This window comes from Leucoraja erinacea, chromosome 6, assembly GCF_028641065.1.
Source record: "Leucoraja erinacea ecotype New England chromosome 6, Leri_hhj_1, whole genome shotgun sequence".
Classification (NCBI taxonomy): Eukaryota; Metazoa; Chordata; class Chondrichthyes; order Rajiformes; family Rajidae; genus Leucoraja; species Leucoraja erinaceus.
The window spans coordinates 64,352,647-64,374,180 of NC_073382.1; the positions used below are offsets into that span (position 1 = coordinate 64,352,647).

At 41.8% G+C, this 21,534-nt stretch overlaps 1 protein-coding gene across 1 annotated transcript in view; it reads left to right on the top strand.

The window, feature by feature from the left end:
• Window positions 1-21,534, top strand: part of tmem135 (transmembrane protein 135) — a 310,377-nt gene that overhangs the window by 255,651 nt on the left and 33,192 nt on the right. Inside the window, exons 7-8 of the mRNA XM_055637254.1 lie at window positions 14,501-14,542; window positions 18,916-19,080. Of these exons, the coding sequence (XP_055493229.1) occupies window positions 14,501-14,542; window positions 18,916-19,080 (207 nt within the window). The remainder of the gene's footprint in view (window positions 1-14,500; window positions 14,543-18,915; window positions 19,081-21,534) is intronic.

The following is a 21,534-nucleotide window of genomic DNA, read 5'->3' on the forward strand; positions in this document are numbered from 1 at the left end:
TTCAAGTAACCCTTGCATACCCTCTCTGTCCCCTCCTAGTTGTCCTGCTAGTTTCACTGTTTGTATCCCTTCTTAGCACCTCTTCCACAGCCAATAATGGATCATTGTGGGCTCCACATTTCCTTGGACATGGGTGCCGACTATGATTTATTCTCTCCCTTTTCATACCTCTAGTTTCTTTCTCCCCTGACTCAGAGAAAGGCCTTGGTGAGACCACACCTGGAGTATTGCGTACAGTTTTGGTCTCCTAATCTGAAGAAAGACATTCTTGCCATAGAGGGAGTACAGAGAAGGTTCACCAGACTGATTCCTGGGATGTCAGGACTTTCATATGAAGAAAGACTGGATAGACTCGGCTTGTACTCGCTAGAATTTAGAAGATTGAGGGGGGATCTTATAGAAACTTACAAAATTCTTAAGGGGTTGGACAGTCTAGATGCAGGAATATTTGTTCCCGATATTGGGGAAGTCCAGAACAAGGAGTCACAGTTTAAGGATAACCATATAACCATATAACAATTACAGCATGGAAACAGGCCATCTCGGCCCTACAAGTCCGTGCCGAACAACTTTTTTTCCCCTTAGTCCCACCTGCCTGCACTCATACCATAGCCCTCCATTCCCTTCTCATCCATATGCCTATCCAATTTATTTTTAAATGATACCAATGAACCTGCCTCCACCACTTCCACTGGAAGCTCATTCCACACCGCTACCACTCTCTGAGTAAAGAAGTTCCCCTCATATTACCCCTAAACTTCTGCCCCTTAATTCTGAAGTCATGTCCTCTTGTTTGAATCTTCCCTATTCTCAAAGGGAAAAGCTTGTCCACATCAACTCTGTCTATCCCTCTCATCATTTTAAAGACCTCTATCAAGTCCCCCCTTAACCTTCTGCGCTCCAGAGAATAAAGACCTAACTTATTCAACCTATCTCTGTAACTTAGTTGTTGAAACCCAGGCACCATTCTAGTAAATCTCCTCTGTGCTCTCTCTATTTTGTTGACATCCTTCCTATAATTGGGCGACCAAAATTGTACACCATACTCCAGATTTGGTCTCACCAATGCCTTGTACAATTTTAACATTACATCCCAGCTTCTATACTCAATGCTCTGATTTATAAAGGCTAGCATACCAAAAGCTTTCTTTACCACCCAATCTATATGATAAGGGGGAAATATTTTAGGACCGAGATGAGAAAAACATTTTTCACACAGAGAGTGTTGAATCTCTGGAATTCTCTGCCACAGAAGGTAGTTGAGGCCAGCTCATTGGCTATATTTAAGAGGGAGTTAGATGTGGCCGTTGTGGCTAAAGGGATCGGGGGTTTGGAGAGAAGGCAGGTACAGGATACTGAGTTGGATGATCAGCCATGATCATATTGAATGGCGGTGCAGGCTCGAAGGGCCGAATGACCTACTCCTGCACCCATTTTCTATGTTTCTATGTTTCTATCCGAGACATCGCCTATTCCTTTTCTCCAGATATGCTGCCTGACCTGCTTTCCTGCTTCTTTTGGCTCGATAGTGTGGTCATTGTTGCCAATTATATTTCATCATTTTGAAGGAAGTTGAAAGGTGCTGTGACTATATTATGGCCATGCAGCATGTTAACAGGCTATTCAGAACCCACCATCAAGCACTTATCTTTAACCAATCCTACAGTAATCGAACTTCTCACATCCTCATCAATTCCCGTACACCTCCCAAAATTAATCTACACTTGAGGCAATTCACAGTAGTCAACCCATATGGAGGAAACGGAAGCACCTTGAGGAAACCCATGCAGTCATGGAGAGAATGTAGAGTCTCCATACAGCACCTAAGGTCAGGATTGACCCTGGGTCTCAAGTGGTTATGCAGTAGCACTAACAGATGCAGCATTGTACTGCCCAATATAAATCAGCTGGGGACTTTCCATTCCTTCAAGTGAAAGGAGGTTTGCAAGGCTTATCTTTGTTTCATAATACATACCAATTAATTACCAATGTGCTTTTTGTTTCTTCTGTATTCTTTGAGGGGCTGATCATCTTTTAGGGCACAGCATAGGTTGTTTTCTAAAATCCTTGGCGAGCAATGTTAGTGGCTGGCGGTTGGAGAAGTCAAGCAAAGTTTTAGTTTTTAGGAAGGGAAGGGTCAAGTTAATGGTAGCTGCTGTGTATCAGCTGTAGGCATCTCAATTGTTTCTCAGTATCTTCCAGTGGGTTTGGGTTCAAGAATAGTAATTGGAGGCCAAAAGAAGAACATCAACAATTATTATTTATTAGCATGGGCTGTGCAATCCTCCTTTCGTCTGATGTGAAGAGGCACAGTTAGAGGACAGATCTAAAAGGATACTTGAATGCATAAAGGAGTTGAAGTGTTTGTTCTAGTTTTTCTTTCAGAGATCCAGGCTCAATGAGGAGTTTGCATGTTCCCCTTGTGGCCACGTGGGCTTCTTCCAGGTGCTCCAGTCTCCTCCCACATCCCAAACACGCATGGATTTGTAGGTTAATTGGCCTCTGTAAATTGCCTCTCCACCATCATACATCTGATTCTAGGACAGAATATACTTTAACCTTTTTTTCCCCACACTTAAATGTGCAGACCAACACTGAAATAGAATGCTTATGTTCGGAAAGTGTTATCTAGAACCTATCATTAGTTTTAGCAACAGATTTGAGATTGCATTGTTGGTCATTTGTTTCCTAAGATTTGCAGACAAATTGCTACATACTAGCTCTCTGATTTGAAACAGAAATCCTCCTCTTGTTAATCTATGTATCCCATATCTCAGTCACTGCATTTCTGAAGTAATTTTGCAGAGCACAGCAAGGTGTTTTGGTAAGATGCTATTTGAATGCATGTATGACTAATTGTATTTATCTGATTGTCTTCAGCTTAGGTCTGCACATACTTTATAGAAGATTTTAGTGTAACAAGTACATGGTAGAAAGTCAAAATACTACCGATGCAGAAATGTTTAAATTAAGATCAGCCATGATCACAATGAATGGCAGTGCTGACTCGAAGGGCCAAATGGCCTCCTCCTGCACCTATTTTCTATGTTTCTATGTTTCTAAGAGCAAAATGTTGGAAATGTGTGGATCAGGCAACAACTGTAGAAAGGGAAAAAAAAGTTAATGTTTCAAGACGTTTTCACTTTCCACAAATGTTGCTAAGCATTTCCAACATTTTCTGTTAATATTTAAGGTGTACATTTATTTTCTTAAATCCGAGCAGAAGCCCTAGTGTAATTGTAAAGAAGCCAAGTACCAAAAAATAATTAAATAGAGATGAGATTAGTGTGAATTTAAGTAAAATATATAGGGAGTTTTTCAGCTAGTAAGCAAGTTAAAATGTATAATCAGAATTCTAATTGAGGAAACAAGTTAAATTGGAGTCATAATATGGAATATTTTTTGTACACAAAATATGATTATATCAATACTGTTTATTTAAGTGCTATGGAATTAACAGTGTAGTTTGCATTGAATGAAATTAGTTAATTACTATTTCTCGGCCATTTTGCTGCAGACCAAAATTTTCATTGGGTATTTACCAGAGCTTGCACATCTAAGGTAAATTTGTATCAGGCCAAGTTAGGCCATTACTTGCAAAACACTGCTTTTGATGGGGAACATATCATCCCGCTTTGTTCTAGCAATGACCACCATTGGTCACTAATGGGTCAACCGTATTATCATAGTGTAGCATTGGACTAGGGATTCAATTAAGGCAAGTCCCATTTTGACCTTGTATACCTTTGATATACCTTTTGCTTCTTAACTTGATTACATTGCCCCATCTCATCTTCAGCGTCATGGAACTCTCATTCATGCCTATTGCCTCGTGCATTGATAGGCTTGATCAACAGCATTCTGATGTCTCCCTCCACAAAGTGCATAGATAACCTTGACCTGACATTTTCCTTGTGTGGAGGAAAAAGTGGAATGTTATCCTAATGATTTGCTACAACAATTCCACAACAATTTTTCAATCATGGTGTCTCTACCACTGCATTATCTTGATCAAGCTACTCAACAGAAATTGGGGTTGGAGGATTTCACCTTATTAACATTCCGGTCTTCTTGCCTGTCGTCACATTGGGAGGTGTGCTTGGCATCTGAACTACTGGGAGAGCTGTTTATAGATGTTTAGCTGTTATATATTGTCAGAGATTTCCCCCATCAATTCTGCCAGTCCGGTGTTATGAGAAAATTGTGATCCCTGATGCCTGTAGGCATTTTGGATACATGGCAATTGAAATAGTAAATGCTTACAAAAGAACCTTGTTACGATCAGTAATGTGAAAAGAATTCTTCACACAAAGGCCACAGGGGTTCATGAGAGAGGAAGAATACATGCCTAATGTCTGGATGTAAAAGGCAGGAAGGAACGGGCACATTTCTACTGGGATTAAGAATTTTTTCTAATTTTCCTTATATTCTGCTGACTTGGAAAGAAATACTAATGCTTTAACCTAAAGTACTTTGATTCCGTTTTATGTGGTTTGATGACTAAAATAAATGTAAGGATGTAGCTTAGACATGTCCAGAGGGCAGTTGGTTTTTGTGGTAATGTCTTCAATTCATTACAATGAAATTCTGAATGATCAAGATTTGTGTTCTTTGCCAAGCAGAAAATGTTTTACAGTCTTCAACATGCATAAAGAAAATATACTTGATTACTTTCCTCTCCATCAGGATGAAAGTATTGTGATTGTTGGATAGAAACCAGCCTTTACCTTCCGTTTAAAAAAAAAAAGTTTAGAATGTGTGTTGCCTAGCCACCAAAAATTACATTTGGAGCACGTGCAAGTTGTTCTTCACTACAGGATGATTGAAACTCCAATATTGTTATAATTCTTTGAACTTTCCTGAGCATGCACATGAAATATGACACACTAATGCAATCTCATTCATTTTGATTGTTTTTCCCTAATTTCCCATAATGGAAAATATGAACGTTAAAATTATTCAGAGTTTTTCTCAATGTTATTTCATTTCATCAGTGATTCTCCCTTATAGATTTGTTAACATGAAATGGAATTTGCCAAATAATTTAACCAAATTTACAGATATTATTCCTATTGAATACAAATAGAGAAAATATTGAAACAATTGAAGAAAGACGCATTTGTTAATGAATGAATGAATACGTTTATTGGCCAAGTATGTACACATACAAGGAATTTGCCTTGGTGCTCCGCACGCAAGTAACAACACGACATACAGGAAATCATTGAGAATAAAACATAAAACATTAAAACATTAAGAATAAAACATTATAGTGTAAACATGTGAATGAAATAAAATACCAGAGCAAACGGAGGCCTCAGACATTTGGTTATTGAGTAGAGCTACTGCTCGTGGAAAATAGCCATTTTTATGTCTGGCTGTGGCGGCGTTGACGGTCCGGGGTCGCCTTCCAGAGGGAAGTGATTCAAAGAATTTGTGGCCAGGGTGAGAGGGGTCAGAGATGATCTTGCCCACTCGTTGCCTGGCCCTTGCAGTGTATAGTTTGTCAATGGGGAGAAGGTTGCAGCCAATAACCTTCTCAGCTGATCGAACGATGCGCTGCAGACGTCGGATGTCGTGTTTGGTAGCCGAGCCAAAATCAGACCATGATGGAGAAGGTGAGTACTGACTACAATAGCAGTATAGAATTATACCATCATTGCCTGCGGCAGAATATGCTTCCTCAGCTGCCGCAGGAAGTTTTTGACTTGGGGTCAATGGTGGCTCCCCATTTAAGGTCCTTGGAGATGATGGTCCCATGAAACTTAAAGGATTTCACAGATGTGACTGTGGTGTTGTTGATGGTGAGTGGGGGGAAGGGAAGGGGAACTCTCCTAAAGTCTACTATCAATTTCTCTGTCTTAAGAGCATTGAGCTCCAGGTTGTTCTGAAGGCTCCAGGACGCCAGCTGTGTAATAAAATAATAAAATACACTCTGTCAGAGATTACTGAGTTCCTGCGCTCTTTCACAATGTTCTTTATGTCATGTTTGTTTTGTTGTCTTTATGAGATGTCCCACTTGGGTGACCTAATCTGCTAGTTTAGAAGAGTGTCTTCGACCTTCAAACTCGCAGCATGGTCGTCACATGGTCCTAGGAGGTCCTATGAGGTCGCTGGAACTCTCCTTCATACTCGAGGGAAGTTCCCGAATACTTCTGGCCTCAGCTAGGTCACGGACAAATTTTCAGCATGTTGAAAAATTTTCCGCGCGTATAATTTGCTCGGCATAGTTCTTTTCAACTCGTAGTGTAGTGGAGTGGGGTCGCTATTTAGTTAGAGGCAGTCGAGGGCAGCCGTAGGCAATCTCCTTCGCTGACTGGGCATTTTGATTGGCTCATTGGAGTTTTCAGGACCAAGGAAAACTGACCGGTAGGTTAAATGCCCGCTAAACTTTATTAAACATTGTCTGACTTCTTAAAAGTGTCTCCACTCCTTCTCCCCCCCCCCCCCCCCCCTTCTATCCCCCCCCTCCCTCCCCTCTCCCCCCTTCTCCCCCCCCTTCTCCCCCCCCCTTCTCCTCCCCCCCCCCTTCTCTCCCCCCCCCCTCTCCCCCCCCCCTTCTCCTCCCCCCTTCTCCCCCCCCCCTTCTCCCCCCCCCTTCTCCTCCCCCCCCTTCTCCCCCCCCCCCCCTTCTCCCCCTCTCCCCCCCTTCTCTCCTCCCCCCCCCCTTCTCCCCCCCCTTCCCTCCCCCCCCCTCTCCCCCTCTCTCTCCTCCTCTCTCCCTCCTCCTCCCCCCCCCCCCCCCCTTCTCCCCCTTCTCCCCCCCTCCCCGCACCCCTAAAGGACTTACTATTACTGTGAAAGTCGTTTTAACCCCTTCATCGTGGGTGTGAATTTCAGACAGCGCTCCCCCGCTTTCCCTGGCCCCGCCTTTGCGATGTGTTTGTGTGTGCGTGTGTGTGTGTGTGTGTGCGCGCACGCGCGCAGTCGGTCGATCCAGCTCGCGGTTTCAACACAGACGGTCGCTCCAGCTCAAGGCTTTCCAGGCGAGTGCCCTCGAGCATGAAGGTCGAAGACACTCTTCTTAACTCGCGGATTAGGACATGTATGGACAGCCCCTTTAAGGTGGGTAAAGAACTTCCTTTTTCCATTGAATAAACATGGAGATTCCAGTCCAGTCCAATCTATGTGGTTGTAGTTGATGTCCCATGTCATTCTGATTAAACCAGCCCTATTTTGTTTATTGGCAGATAACCCAAGTCTCTTCCCAAGTGCCAATTACAGCAAACTTTAGGGCAACATTAAGCTGTAACACTTTGCAGATCTTGTCATAGAGATGTACAGCATTGAAACAGAACCTTTAGCCCATCAAGTTTAATACTAACTGCCATATCCATCTATACTAATACAATTAATCCACGTTAATTCCATATCTCCCTATGCCTTACTTATTCAAATACCTGCCTGGTCATGCTTCCACCTGGCAGATCATTTCCAGATACCAGTTACTATACACATGAAGAAAATGATCCCCGAGATTGTCTTTAACTCTCCTCCCCCTCACCTTAAAACTATGCCCTCCAGTTTTAGAGATCTTTATCATGGGAACAGACTCTGGCTAACTACCCTAACTATGCCTCTCATAATTTGATATACTTCTATTATGTCACTTCTCAGCCGCCTTTGTTCCAGGGAAAACTGATCCACTCTATTAAGTTTTTCCTTTCAACTCAAACCTTCCAATCCAGGTAATATCCCTCTGAAGAAGTGGAAATAAAGAACTGCAGATGCTGGTTAGTACACAAAAAGACACAGAGTGCTGGAGTAATTCAGTAGGTCAGGCAGCATCTCCCGAGAACATAGATAAGGGACAGCAGAGATGCTGCCTGACCTGCTGAATTATCCCAGCACTTAATATCATTATAAATCTTTTCTGCACCCACCTAGCTTAATCACAACCAGCTAATATTTGTACTCTGTGCTTCGATCGGTGAAGGCAAGCATGCTTCACCACCCTGTCAACTTGTGTTATCACTTTCAGAGAACTATGCACTATGTTCAACAACATTACCTGCCAGTCAATGTGTACGTTCTGCCCTAGTTTAACTTCCCAAAATGCATCATTCAACATTTGTACAAGTTAAATTTAAAGTCCCATTTTCCCAGTTGTTCTAGATCCTATTCTAGCCTTAGAAAACATTCTTCAGTGCCCACGATACCACCAATTTTGGTGTCATCTCCGGACATACTAATTATGCCACCAGTGTTCTCATCCAAATCATTAATATATGTGATAAACAATTCTTATGATAGCCCACTGGGCACAAGTCTCCAATCTGAAATACAATCCACAGCTACCACCCACTGTCTCTTACCACCAAGCTAATTATGTATCTCATATGGTCTAACCTCCTGGACCAACATTGGATGCCGGACTTTGTCAAATGCTTTCCTAAATGTAGACAACATCTACTGCCGTGCACTTGTAAATCTTTTTGGTCACCGTTTTAAAAAAACAAAACAAAAATTAAATGAGTGAGACATGATATTCCATGCACAAAGTCATGCTAATTATTCTTAATCAGACCTTGTCTTTCCAAATGCAAATAAACCCTGCCTCTCAAAATTCTCTCTATTAACTTTCCCACCATTGACATGCACTGAACATTTTGTCATTTATTGGTCTTCCCTAATCATACCGAGCAGAAATGATCCCTGCCCTCCCATATGTTGATGAGTATGCATCTCAAAGCCAGTGAAAAACAACACCAATGCTGTCTTTCAAATTGACAGGAAGGACAAGTAAACCAAAGTCAGCGTCATCTAACAGGCTAATGTCCACACCGTCGAGGCCTGTGTTACTCTTGTTGGGATGGCGATGTTGTTCACAAGACTCCCGAAACAGGCACTCTGTTCGGAGAGTCTTGGGAGGAGAATATCAGGTGGTAATGGGCCTGTCCTACTTAGGCGACTGCAGGGGTCTAAGCAGTCGCCACATGTTCGCGGGTGGTTGCCGGGGAGTCGCCTTCATGGTCGTGAGGAGTTCCTGCATTCTGGGAACTAGTCGCGGCCTCATGAAGGTCGCCGTGAACTTTTTAACATGTTGAAAAATTACCGGCAACTAGAATGAAGCCGCCATGGAGAGTAGCGAGAATTCTCGAGCCCTAGGTGGGTCGGCAGGAGGTTCAAGTGGGTTGCCAGGAGGTCGAAAGTTCTCGGAGGTTCTCGTAGGTTGGAGCCGGTGCTGACCGGTGAATTTCAGTGGCTCATTGGAAATAAAAAGGTAAGCAGTCGTTTTCAGAACCGAGGATAACCGACCGGTAATGTTAAATGTCCGCCGAGCTTCACAGCCGTGTACCTCTGGCTTCTTAAAAGTTGTCTCCACTCCTCCCCCCCCTTCTCCCCTCTCCTCCTCCTCCCCCCCCCTCTTTTAAAGGACTTAACGTACACTCTGCTTTAGCCATCCTTCCTGTTCATCACGGTGTGCGTCTGTATCACCTTGGTTTTGCACCGTGTGAATTTTTTAGACAGGGCAAGCAGGGGGATTGCTTTCTAAAAAATGCACACGGGCTGGTGAAGGAAGTGATGTGTGTGTTGCGTGTGTGTGTTGCACTCTGGGAGTCGCCGTTCCAGTACCCGGTTTTCAGGCGACTGCCGGCAACTTGACAGCCACCGGCAGACCCCTGAAAAATCACCTAAGTGGGACACCACCTCTCAAACTAGCCATGCGCCTGTCCCATCGGCCATCTCCTACGACATACCTGGAAGAGTCTGCAATTCATATATTATCCCATTATCTTCCTCAGAATACACAAACACATAGTGAAAGGAAGTCATCCTTAATTTCATAGGTCTGCCTAAGAGGCAGAATAGTTAAAGATCCAACAACAAAAACATAGTCTTATTACATGAGGAAAAATGTCGAAGGTGCTTCACAGAAGGAACAAGATTCAACGAGGATTTTAAAAGGGAAAAGGAAATAAGGAGATTATACGAGTTAATTCCAATAGCTCTCCCGAGTTTGCCCCGATTTCGAACTCGGAGATTTACAGTAATGGCCGCTCGTCAGTACTCGGGGCTCTCGTGGACGTTTTTCAACATGTTGAAAAATCATTTTTTTCTTGTTGTAACGTGTTGAAAAATCTTCACGTGTTTTGCCGAGCTTACCTGTCGTTAGCGAGCCTCCCAGAGTACCTGCCGTTAACGTTACGAGCCGCTAAGAGATGACTTCGAGCTCCGACGTACCCGCTAACTTCATTCTCCGTGCTTACCACAAGTTTGATTTTTTTTTAACTTGAGAGAGCTCTTGGAATGAACTCGTACCGTGGGACAGGGCTTTTAGGGAAGGGATATATTAGTTTGGATGAGGTACTTTCAAATATTTGGCCATCAGTTTTTGGGCAAAAAGAGGGGGTGCATAAGGCAAGATCCTTTTAATGCTGGCATTTGTTTTAATCTTCATTTTATGTATTATTACTGAAAAACCTGTACTAATATTGATACAAGTTTACTTTCCTACTTTATGAAATAAAGTATTGGTAAGCCTTCCTTTTCTATTCAACGAGATTACTCTGTTGTAACGTTGGAATGGACTATACATTTCGTTTTTTGAAGAAATAAAACCAACATTGATCATGGAATATGATCCTAATTTGTGGTTAAAGAATGAATTAAATAAGGAAAATTGTTAAATGGGGACCTCTCCAGACAGCTTTAAGAACTGCAATAAAACACATAATTTAGGAAAAATGCTAAGTTCAAATGTAACATTTTGTGAAAGAAACTTCAAATTGACACACATATTTTAGGTATAATTACATATTCTTGTAAGTTCCATGTACATCTTCACTATTTGCCCATGTACTCATTCTTTTAGGAAATATTTAAATGTAACTTATTTGGATTGTTCCACCCTAAAATTGAAACATGTAAAATGTTAATGTTTGTTCTTCATGAATAACAGATGATATACTCAAACTATTTTTCCACTTCTCTCACACCGCAGTCTTTTACACATATGTTCAGATTATATGTGCAATTGTGATAATAAAAGTTTGGGTAGATGGAACTCCAACTAATTTTGTATGTGATAAATGGGGCGTTTGGGTGTTTTGAGAGGTTTGAAGGGAATTACTCTAGTAATAGGTATTCTAGTACCTAGTACGCTGGTCTTGAGCCACGTGCTCAACCAAATTATTGATCCGGGGAAATAAGACAAAAGCCAGGATTTTTCTAAGGGAATACAAGGGTTACATTTACGTGTAGAAAGGAACTACAGATGCTGGTTTAAACCCAAAATAGACACAAAATGCTGCAGAAAAGGGCCTGTCCCACTTGGGCGACCTAATCCGCGAGTTCTGGCGAGTTTGCCCTCGACTCATACTCGCAGCATGATCGACACGAGGTCGTACGAGGTCTTCGTAACTCTCCTTCATGGTCGAGAGTGGTCTCCGCATACTCGAGGCCTCAGCTAGGTCGCGGCGTTTTATTCAATATGTTAGAAAATGCCCGCGAATAAAAAAGGGCGCCATGGAAAAAATCAATGCTTTTTTTACTCATAGGTTTAGTCGTAGTAGGTCGAAGTAGGTCGGCGTGTTAGTCGTAGGTAATCGAGGATACTCGAAGGTAGTCGAAGTTAGTCGTAGTTAGTCTTCATCATAGTCGAAGGGAGGTTGATGGAGATCGAAGAAGGTCGTCTTCACTCTCCACTATTCGGTGTCCAATTTTCCCGAAGTTAGTCGTATCTAGTCGAAGCTGGTGTTCAACATAGTCAAAGGAGGTCTTCTACATAGTTGAAGGAGGTCTTCAACATGTCATTTTTTCAAACTCTTCTAAACTCGCCAATTAGGTCGCCCAAGTGGGACAGCCCCTTAACTCAGCGGGACATGCATCTCTGAGAGAAGAAGGGTCTCGACCAGAAAAGTTACTTCTTCCTTCTCTCCACAGGGTTACACTTATGATTGCCAGCCTTTCACAGCAGAAAGTGCTGATAAAGTTTCAGGATTCCTGTGCAAGTGCAGAAGTCTCAAACTTCCTGCTGAAATGCTCCAATCCATTTTGCTGGTGCACATAGCCACTGTTCTGCATGTTAAACCTCATGCAGAATCTATATGGAGGACTTGGGGAAGAAAAAAGAAAATAAAGCCAGTTACATTTTTAATTTCCTTTTCTATAGTCTTTGTAAAATATTTCATTATTTTATGTTTTTGTGTTTTTAATATTTAAAAATAATGTTAAATTTTAATTTTTTACTTTTTAAAAATAGTAGACATTCCTGAATATCAGAGACAGTCAGAAACATATAGAAAATGTTAATAGTTATGGCAGAGAGCAAAGCGGTGGATTGGTTTTGCTAGCTGTCAAAGACTTTGAGGGATTTTTATTCAGCAGCATGATCATGTTGGATACCGAGATTAGCCTGTAGGATATGGCCAAGTTAAGTTATAGTCATACATCATGAGAACAGGCCCTTTGGCCCAACTCATCCATGGCAATCAAGATGTCCCATCTAAGCTAGTCCTTCTTCGTGCGTATGGCGGGCACAGCCTAAAGTTGTAGGACAACTTGTTCCATTTGATCTAATTTGATTAAGCTAGTTCCATTTGCCCTTGTTTGGCCCATATACCTCTAAATCTTTCCTGTCCATGGGCCTGTCCAACCTATCTGACATAAAGAAGACCTGTGTGACATAAAGAACGCCTCGAGCTGGATTGACCGTCCGCGTTGAAACAGCGAGCTGGATTGACTGTGTACACACACACACACACACACACACACACTGCCTGCGTGATGAAGAGGAAGTTAAACGGCTGCCACAGTGTACGGTATGTCCTTTAGAGGGCGGGGGGGGGGGGGGGGGAGGAGGGAAAGGAGAAGAAGGGGGGGGGGAAGGAATGGAGACACTTTTAAGAAGTTTAATAGTTTAGCCGGCATTTTACCTACCGGTCGGTTTTCCTTGAAGCAGATTGCCTACGGCTGCCCTCGACTGCCTGTAACTAAATAATGACCCCCACCCCACTGCACTACGAAACAAAAAGAACCATGCCGACCAAATTTTACTTGCGGAAAATGTTTCAATATGCGGAAAAATTTTACCCGACCTAGCTGAGGCCACAAGTATTCGGGAACTTCCCTCGAGCATGAAGGAGAGTTCCAGCAACCTCATAGGACCTCCTAGGACCGCGTATCAACCATACTGTGAGTTTGAAGGTCAAAGACACTCTTCTAAACTCGCAGATTCGGTCGCCCAAGTGGGGCAGCCCCTTTAAGGAACTAGGGGTTTTATACTTTCCATAGGTGAGAAGAATGTTTAAAACAACCAATTTTTTTTTCACAAGGGATAACCTTTCCATAAAACTGCAAATGCAAGTTATCGACTGGCAATGTTGAGATGCGATATCAATGATCTGAAGCTGAAGCTCAGCAGACCTGCAGGGGTATTGTTGGAGACAAAAGTTGAATCTGTTTAAAGTTAGCAGCATTATACTATTGTTCAGAGAGATTTGAAAGCAAAATGCAACAACATTGAGAAAAAAGTGACCTGATTCAACAAATGGACAAAGGATGTACAGGAAGCTTTAAATTCAGAAACAAAAGTACCAAAGCAAAGAGTTATAAAGTGAGGTTAAAATTACAAAACTATTCAATACAGAAATGCTGTAATTTGAATCTGCAGTTAAAATTACAAAATGATTTAATATGGAAGATTGTCATTTAGCCTACCATGCCTTTAGTGAAATCTGCCCAGGAATCCAGGGAATTATTTGATTACAGCAAGTCGCCACAATTTTATTAGCAATCTGGTGTGATTTCCGTAAAGTCTTTATGAATCCAGAGGATTAGAAGATTAGAGCAAGCCTCCACAACTCCTTTAGCATATATATATCCAGTAGTATACTTTCTCCCCAGTCCTAGTGAATTTCTTACTTTAAGCATGGTGATTTTTTCTTATAAGATCAGTTTTCATCCCATCCATTATCTCCACTGAAATTTTGGCAGCATTCTTTTCCTTGTTAAAGGCTGGTAGAATGTGCTTATTAACTATTCCAGCATTACCCTCTGGCTCTATGGGTAGATTATGTTCTTATCCCCTAATCAAATCTTGAACTGTAATTATTATCATTATTATTCCTGGTAAGAGGCCTTAAGGTTATTAAATGGCCTGATAGAGTAGACATAGAGATGTTTTCACTTGTAAGGGTAAAGGGTAACCAGGAGCTATAAATATGTCACTAATAAATCCATCAGGGCATTTAGAAGAATCTTGAATGAAGGTGTGGTAAGAATGTGGAGCTCGTTGCCACTAGATAACCATCTTACAATGACACATTTAGGTATGGTTGGATTAACATGTGGGAGAAAGAAATAGTCGTTTCTAAGGTTAGACTGAGAGTAGAAGGATCATAAAACACCATGTGAACTTGTGAGGCCAAATTGTGGGTTTCTGCACTCATAATGTATTATGTAAAACCTTGATGTTTGTCAGACATTGGTGTTTTATGTATATTTTCTGGAATTGAAGTTCTGAGATTATTCACGAACTGCGGCATTTGTTTTCCAGATGCAAAGATGGCCTCAAGGGATTTGCTTTCTCTGCACTCAAGTAAGTATAATAATTCAAATTTTCTAAAATAATATTGACTTGTTTATGGTCTGTTTTACAGACAAAACATTAGCCTAATTGTCCATTGCAGATGAGTTTCAAAAATAGACAGCCATCGTGGATAGTTTTCTAATTTGGCGTCAACACTCTCATACCTGCTGATGCCATATGATGAATTACAGCAACATTATATTTTAAAGCATACATGTATATTTGTTACTGTTATGAGATTGTCAAAACGTTCCTCCCTAGTTGCAGCAAGCTGTTCTGAGTGCTGGCATCAAGAAAAAAACAGATAAATCTATCTTTAACTCCCAAGAAATATATAGGTACAGAGTTCTGTGACACCAAAGAAACAGAAACAAAATAGACTTCTCAACTGGCACATGTTTTTATTTTGATTGAGTTTCCATGAGAATTAAATTTGTTGTGACATTATTTCAGCAATATTCAGCAATATTAGACAGTAAAGGAAAATAAAAGTGCCAAATAAACTTTGCTAACTATTAATTATAGAATGATGGAAGAAATTGTCAATTGGAAAACAATTTCAATCTTATAATAACGGTTGATTGTATAGTAAAGGTTTTTTTTATTTTGGCAAGAGAATTATATCTCCGAGTAAGATACCTCGAATCAATCTTCATTAAGGGCAGGGCAGGGCAGGCAGTCATAATCTTTGACCCAGGAGGGAAATGTCAAATACAACATTACATAGTTTTAAGGTGATAGGGGGAAAGTTTAAAGGAGATGTGCTTTTTTCACCCAGAATGGTGGGTGCCTGGAATGTGCAGCCAGGGGTGGTAGCTTGTCGCATTTAACAGGCAGGGAAACGTGCAGGTAATGGAGGAATATGGATCACGTGCGGGCAGAAGGGATTAATTTAATTTGGCATCTTGTTCACCAGAGATTTTTTGGGATAAAAGGCCTATTTCTAGGGCTGTACTTTATTCTATAAGCTCACAAAAAATTGTATGTCCTTTTGGACAATACTACTCATATGCTATTACAGTAAATCCATGATTCTATACGTTTTGTTTCTTGGTGGTTAATACTAACTAAAATAGAGTAGGTCTGTATCAGGCACTGTCATATTGCCAGTCACGTCCAAAGCAAAGCAATACACTCTTGAGATTTGAAAGCTAAAGTACGAGAATTTGGCACTGATACTTCCAATGTATTGAAATGTGCACCACTAATAGCACACGGCAGGCCCATGACAGACACCACTTCCCTGGTCCTACACTTATCTTTGGAACATCTGGATAACAAGGCCATCTATGCACATCTCCTATTATTCACCATAGCTCTGTATACAACACCAAAATTCGAAACAAACCCCTGTATCTAGGTCTTGGCACTCGACCTCCTGACCCATAGACCATAATTAGTAAGGATAGGTGACAAAATGTCCTCCACGATAATTCTCAGCACTGGTGCCCTGCAAGGATGTGTTCTTAGCCCCTCCTCAATGTCAGGAAACCAAAGGAGCTCATCAACGATTTCAGGAAGCGGGGTGGTGTACATGCCTCAATCTGCACCAGTGGTGTTGAAATGGAGAAAGCTGAGAGCTTCAAGCTCCTAGGCGTAAATATAAACAACAACTTGTCCTGTTACAACCACATTAATACCATAGTCAATAAAACAACCAGCGCCTGCACTTCCTCAATGTTTGTTTGCTAACTTGATTTGACAACTGCTCAAGGCTGCAAGAAATTGCAGAGTTGTGGATGTAGCCCAGTCCATCATGCAAACCCCTCCCCCAATATCGACTCCATCTAAACTTCCTGCTGCTTCAGGAAAACAGCCAACATAATTAAGGACCACTTAGATCACAATCATCCATTTAGGCAGACAACACATAAGCTTGAAAGCATGTCCCACCAGATTCAGCAAAGCTTCTTCCCCTGTTGTTAGACTAATGTACATACCTTTCATAAGCTAAGGATATATGCCTGACCTCCCAATCTATATCATTGCAGCATGCACCTTTTTTAACTGCATTTCCTCTGTACTTGTAACACTATATTCTGCACTCTGTTTATTTTCTCTTTGCACTGCATATGATACTTGTGTATGGTCTGAATGCACTTATGTCAACAATTGCCATCTGGAAAATATGGATCACATTCCACATCTTGGTAGCCATTCCTTCTCCAATGCAGATCGGAACAATGAAATATATCACCAACACTGCAGTGTAACCATAGGTTTTGTCAGGCTTAGGAGTAGGATCTCTGAAGACCCTGACCTCCAAGTGAGGACCAAACTGCTTGTCTTCAAAGCCATTATTTTTTCGACCCTACTATAAGGAGCTGAGACTTGGACCACCAACACCAGACACCCCAGAGCCCTCAAATTCTACCACCTGAGGAGCCTCCAGAAGATCCTATGAATCAACAGGGAAGACTGGTTCACTACCACCAGTGTGCAGGAAGTGGCTAATGTTGACTCCATCACCACCATCAAACACAGCTCAGATTGACTGGCCATGTTTTGAAGATGCCCGACATCTGTCTCCCAAAATAAATGCTCTACTACCAACCACTGGAAGGACAGCAACCCCCCCCAGACATCAGAAGAAGCACTATAAGGAAATCATCAGGATCAAACTTAAAAAGTGCCCCATAAGCCCCATCAATTGGGAGGACTTAGCACCAGATGGAGCAACATGGAAAATCACTGTTTACAAAGGAGCTGCACTCCACCTGAAGGTTAGTGGAAGGCTGCAAAACATAAGCGCAGCAAAGAAAGGAGAGACACGCCATCAAGATGGTCCAATCACATCTCACCACCAATACCACCCACTGCAATAAAGTCTGGGCCTCTCCAGCTATAGAGGACAATCATACCTGATTTTGAGTGATCGCTGGTGATGATGTGTACTCTGTATGGTGTCATTTATTGGAGAGCAAGCAAAACAACATTTTTCACTGTATCTCAGTATACGTAACAATAATAAACTAATACTAATACCAAGCCAAATCACGGCACAATAATTGTTATCAATCATCAATCTTGTGTGATTAACAAGATGTTTCTAATGTCTTTTGGTTTAAGAAAATACCAGTTTTCAGATGGTTTGGTTCATTGTTTGGGATCTCATTTATATCTTTATTTTTCTATGCTTTTCAATTTTTTTTCCTCTTCCCTTTCCACATACTGGAAATACTAATTCACGCTGTGGAATAATCCTGAACCTGCCAAAATTATCATATACCTCAAACACATCATCATCCGAGGACATACACTCCATTGAGTATAAATGGGGATCCTGTGGATAGGGTGAACTGTTTTAAATATCTGGGAGTCCACATCTCTGAGGATATGACATGGTCATCACACGCCTCAGCACTGGTGAGTAAGGCAAGGCAGCGCCTTTATCACCTCAGGCAATTGAGGAAATTCAGAGTGTCTCCGAGGATCCTCCAGTGCTTCTACGCAGCGGCGTTGGAAAGCATCTTGTCCGGGAACATTACCATCTGGTTCGGGAATTGCTCTGCTAAGGACAAGAAGGCTCTGCAGAGAGTAGTGCGTTCGGCCGAACGCACTATGGGAACTTCACTCACCCCCCTGCAGGAACTATACAACAGGAGGTGCAACTCCAGAGCAAACAAAATCATGAGAGACCTCTTCCACCCCTGCAACAGACTGTTCCAGCCGCTACAGTCAGGCAAACGCCTCCGTTGCCATGCAGTGAGAACGGAGAGGTTGAGAAGGAGTTTCTTCCCAGAGGCAATTCGGACTGTAAACGCCTTTCTCACCAGGGACTAACTGTACAGAACGTTTTTCCTTCTATTATTTATTATGTAAAATAATATGTGTGTTATGATTGTGTTTATAATTTGTTTGGTTGTTTTGTTGTTCCGCGAGCATTGCCACTTTCATTTCACTGCACATCTCGTATGTGTATGTGACAAATAAACTTGACTTGACTTGACTTGACTTGACTTGACTTGACAAATGGTAGTCCTACATGTACAGCTTGAATATGGGTAGATTACTCGTTCTTCATTAAACTTTCGCTCTCCTTTGGCTCACTGAGTAGTAATGGAAAGCTGGAAGCATATACGACTGCATCCCCTGCTTAGCAAACAGATGTCAAAATGCCAAACTAATATCTCAACTGCCACCATCATTGAGATTAAATCAAGTCCTTCAACATTTGGAGCAAGTGTAGATACATTATCCAGAAAGCTATAGGATGTTATAAAGTCAAAAGTCAAACGTTTCAAAAGTAAATCATTGATTTTTATTTTGTAAGGAATGCCATGGTTCAATGTCTAAAATTGAAGCCATTTAAAAAAACAATTTTACATTGTTGGTTGATTGAATTTTATTTCATCTTTACACTATTAATTCTTGTCTGTTAGATTTATTGTTGGAAAAGAAGAAATTCCAACACATTCAGTTGTGGCAGAACACCGGATTCCCAGCACAACCAGTGGCCATATCACTGAGCACCAGACACTAGAAGGTCGGACCAAGAAAACCAAGACATCTTTCATAGCATTGACAAGACAACTTATTGCCAGAATGTAAGGAAACATTTTAATTTCTCCTCAGATTTTTTTGTGCATTTTGCCCATTGACTAACAGTATAACTGAATAATAGATTAACAAAAAACAAGGATAAGTATTGTCTCATAACTGATTCCCAAATGTTGGTTTTCATCTTCTGAAAGCAAATGTCTCCAGAAACTGGTGAGAAGTTAAAACGTGGCCATTTATGCGATTGTATTGATGACTTGGATACTCTGACAAATCAGAGGAGATTTCAGATTGCATAATTATCGTGCCTTCTGTGGATAATATGACGTACTTTAGCTTATGTGCCTATCAATATTCCAAACTATCCTGCTGTCTAGGTGAGAAAAATTCAGCATATAATATTTCGAGAGGGTGACTGACCTGTTTTATTTTATTTTAGATGGAGCTACACTGACTCACAGACATTGTACACTTGGGAACAATGGTTCTTGGGGTCTAATAAAACGGGCCACTGTTATTTTGTTAGCTGTTTGGTGTATGAGGGGTTTTAATAATCAAACAAATGAGCTACATTTTAAGAAAAATACAAATTTTCTATTCATATTTGGACAAATAACTTTTCCCTCTAATTTTCTCGAGGAGTAAAGAGGTTCAAATTGGAATAAAACATGCAAGTGCTTCAATATAACAAGAGGAGTAAAGAATATTAAGACACATGTAGAATCAAAGTAAACTGAAATATTTCAATTCATGGTTACTGGTGCTTGCACTCTGATAATTGAATTAATAAGGGAAATTTTATGATAAACAAAAAAAGCATTTTTCTGTGAAGATATTTAATTATCATATTTAATAAAGGTTATTGATATATTATTTAATGAGAAGGACTTGGGAGTGGCACAGTGGTAGAGTTGCTGCCTTATAGTGTGAGAGACCTGGGTTCGATCCTGACTGTACGTGCTGTCTGGAGTTTCTACATTTGCCCTGTGACCATGTGGGTTTTCTCCGGGTGCTCTGGTTTCCTCCCACATCCCAAAGACATGCAAGTTTGTAGATTACTTGGCTTCTGTAAATTGTCCCTATGTGTGTAGGGTAGAACTAGTGTAAAGGTGATCGTGGTTGGTGTGGACTCGATGGGCCAAACGGCCTGTTTCCATGCAGTATCTCTAAACTAGGGGCGCTGCACTGGCAGCAGCCTCTGCCTCTATCTGTCATTACTATCTTTTTTTTTTTTTTTCAGTTAGTCCAATGTCTGTTTTAGGGGGAAACTTTTACTTTACTATGTGGGGGAGGGGGGCAGGGTAAGGGGGAAATCGTCTCCTAGTCTCTTCCTGGCGGGGACGCGACTATTTCTCCGAGTCGCGTCCTCGCCCCCCCACCTCGCGGCCTACCAGCTGGATCGGAGCGGCCTTTCCGGCCGGGGACCGAGTACCGGACCAGGGCTGCTACAGTGGTGGCGCAGCGCTGGAGTCACCGCGGAGCGGGCCGATGCCTACCTGGGCCGCTGTTTGGAGCTCCGGAGTGTTGGGCCGTTGCTCCAACATCGTGGAGCTCTGGTGCGGAGAGCTTCCAACGCGGGCGGCGCTGACCGTCATCGTGGAGTCCTGGGGCGCCTTGCAGAGGGTCTCCAGCAGCAGTCTCCACCCGGTGCGGCCTCCGGACTTTGGAAGCCACCGACTCCGGTAGGAGGGGGCCGACTCTGTGTCCACGCCGCTGAGGACGTCCCGCAGCCCCGACGTCGTACTTACAACACCCCGGTGAGCGGTCCTGGACATCGGGCCGCCCGTAGCTGCAACTGCGGAGGGCTTGGGGAGGCCCTGACCACGAGGAACAATGGAGGAAGAGACTGACTTTGGTGCCTTCCCACACAGTGGGAAACTTTGATTCTGCTGTGTGGGGATGTTTTATGTTAAATTCTATAGTGTGTTGTGTTCTTTATTTTTATTGTATGGCTGTATGGGAATTTCATTTCACTGTGCCATCTGGCACATGTGACAATTAAATGTAACTTGAATTTTGAATCTTGAACTAAACTAAATTAAAGAAGAAATATTGAGTGGAAAATTGATAAGAACCTAGAAAATCAGTGAGAAACACGTAATTTGGGATAAATGTTTGATAGTCATATTAAATCTTTAAACTGCACGATAAAACAAGCTTGCTTGGGAAATCGTGACTATGCATCTTCCAGGCGGCAAGTTAATGAGTGTTCAGAACCTGTTAACAAGTGCCATCACTTTCAGTAATTGAAAAACAAAACACTGCGGGTTCTGGAAAACCTGAAATAAACACAAGAGGACGCTGAATGTACATCGCAGATCATCTATCAGATTAGGAGGGAGAGCCTTAAGACCAGAAGCAGCTAAACTGGTCCTACAGTAGTTGATAAAGGGTTAATATTTTCTATTCTCAACTGCAGCTGTTCTAACTTTATTTACCAGCTTTAGGAAGCTACTGACAGATGCATGGAGAAGATTAACAAGGGTAGGTTTGTTTGGGAA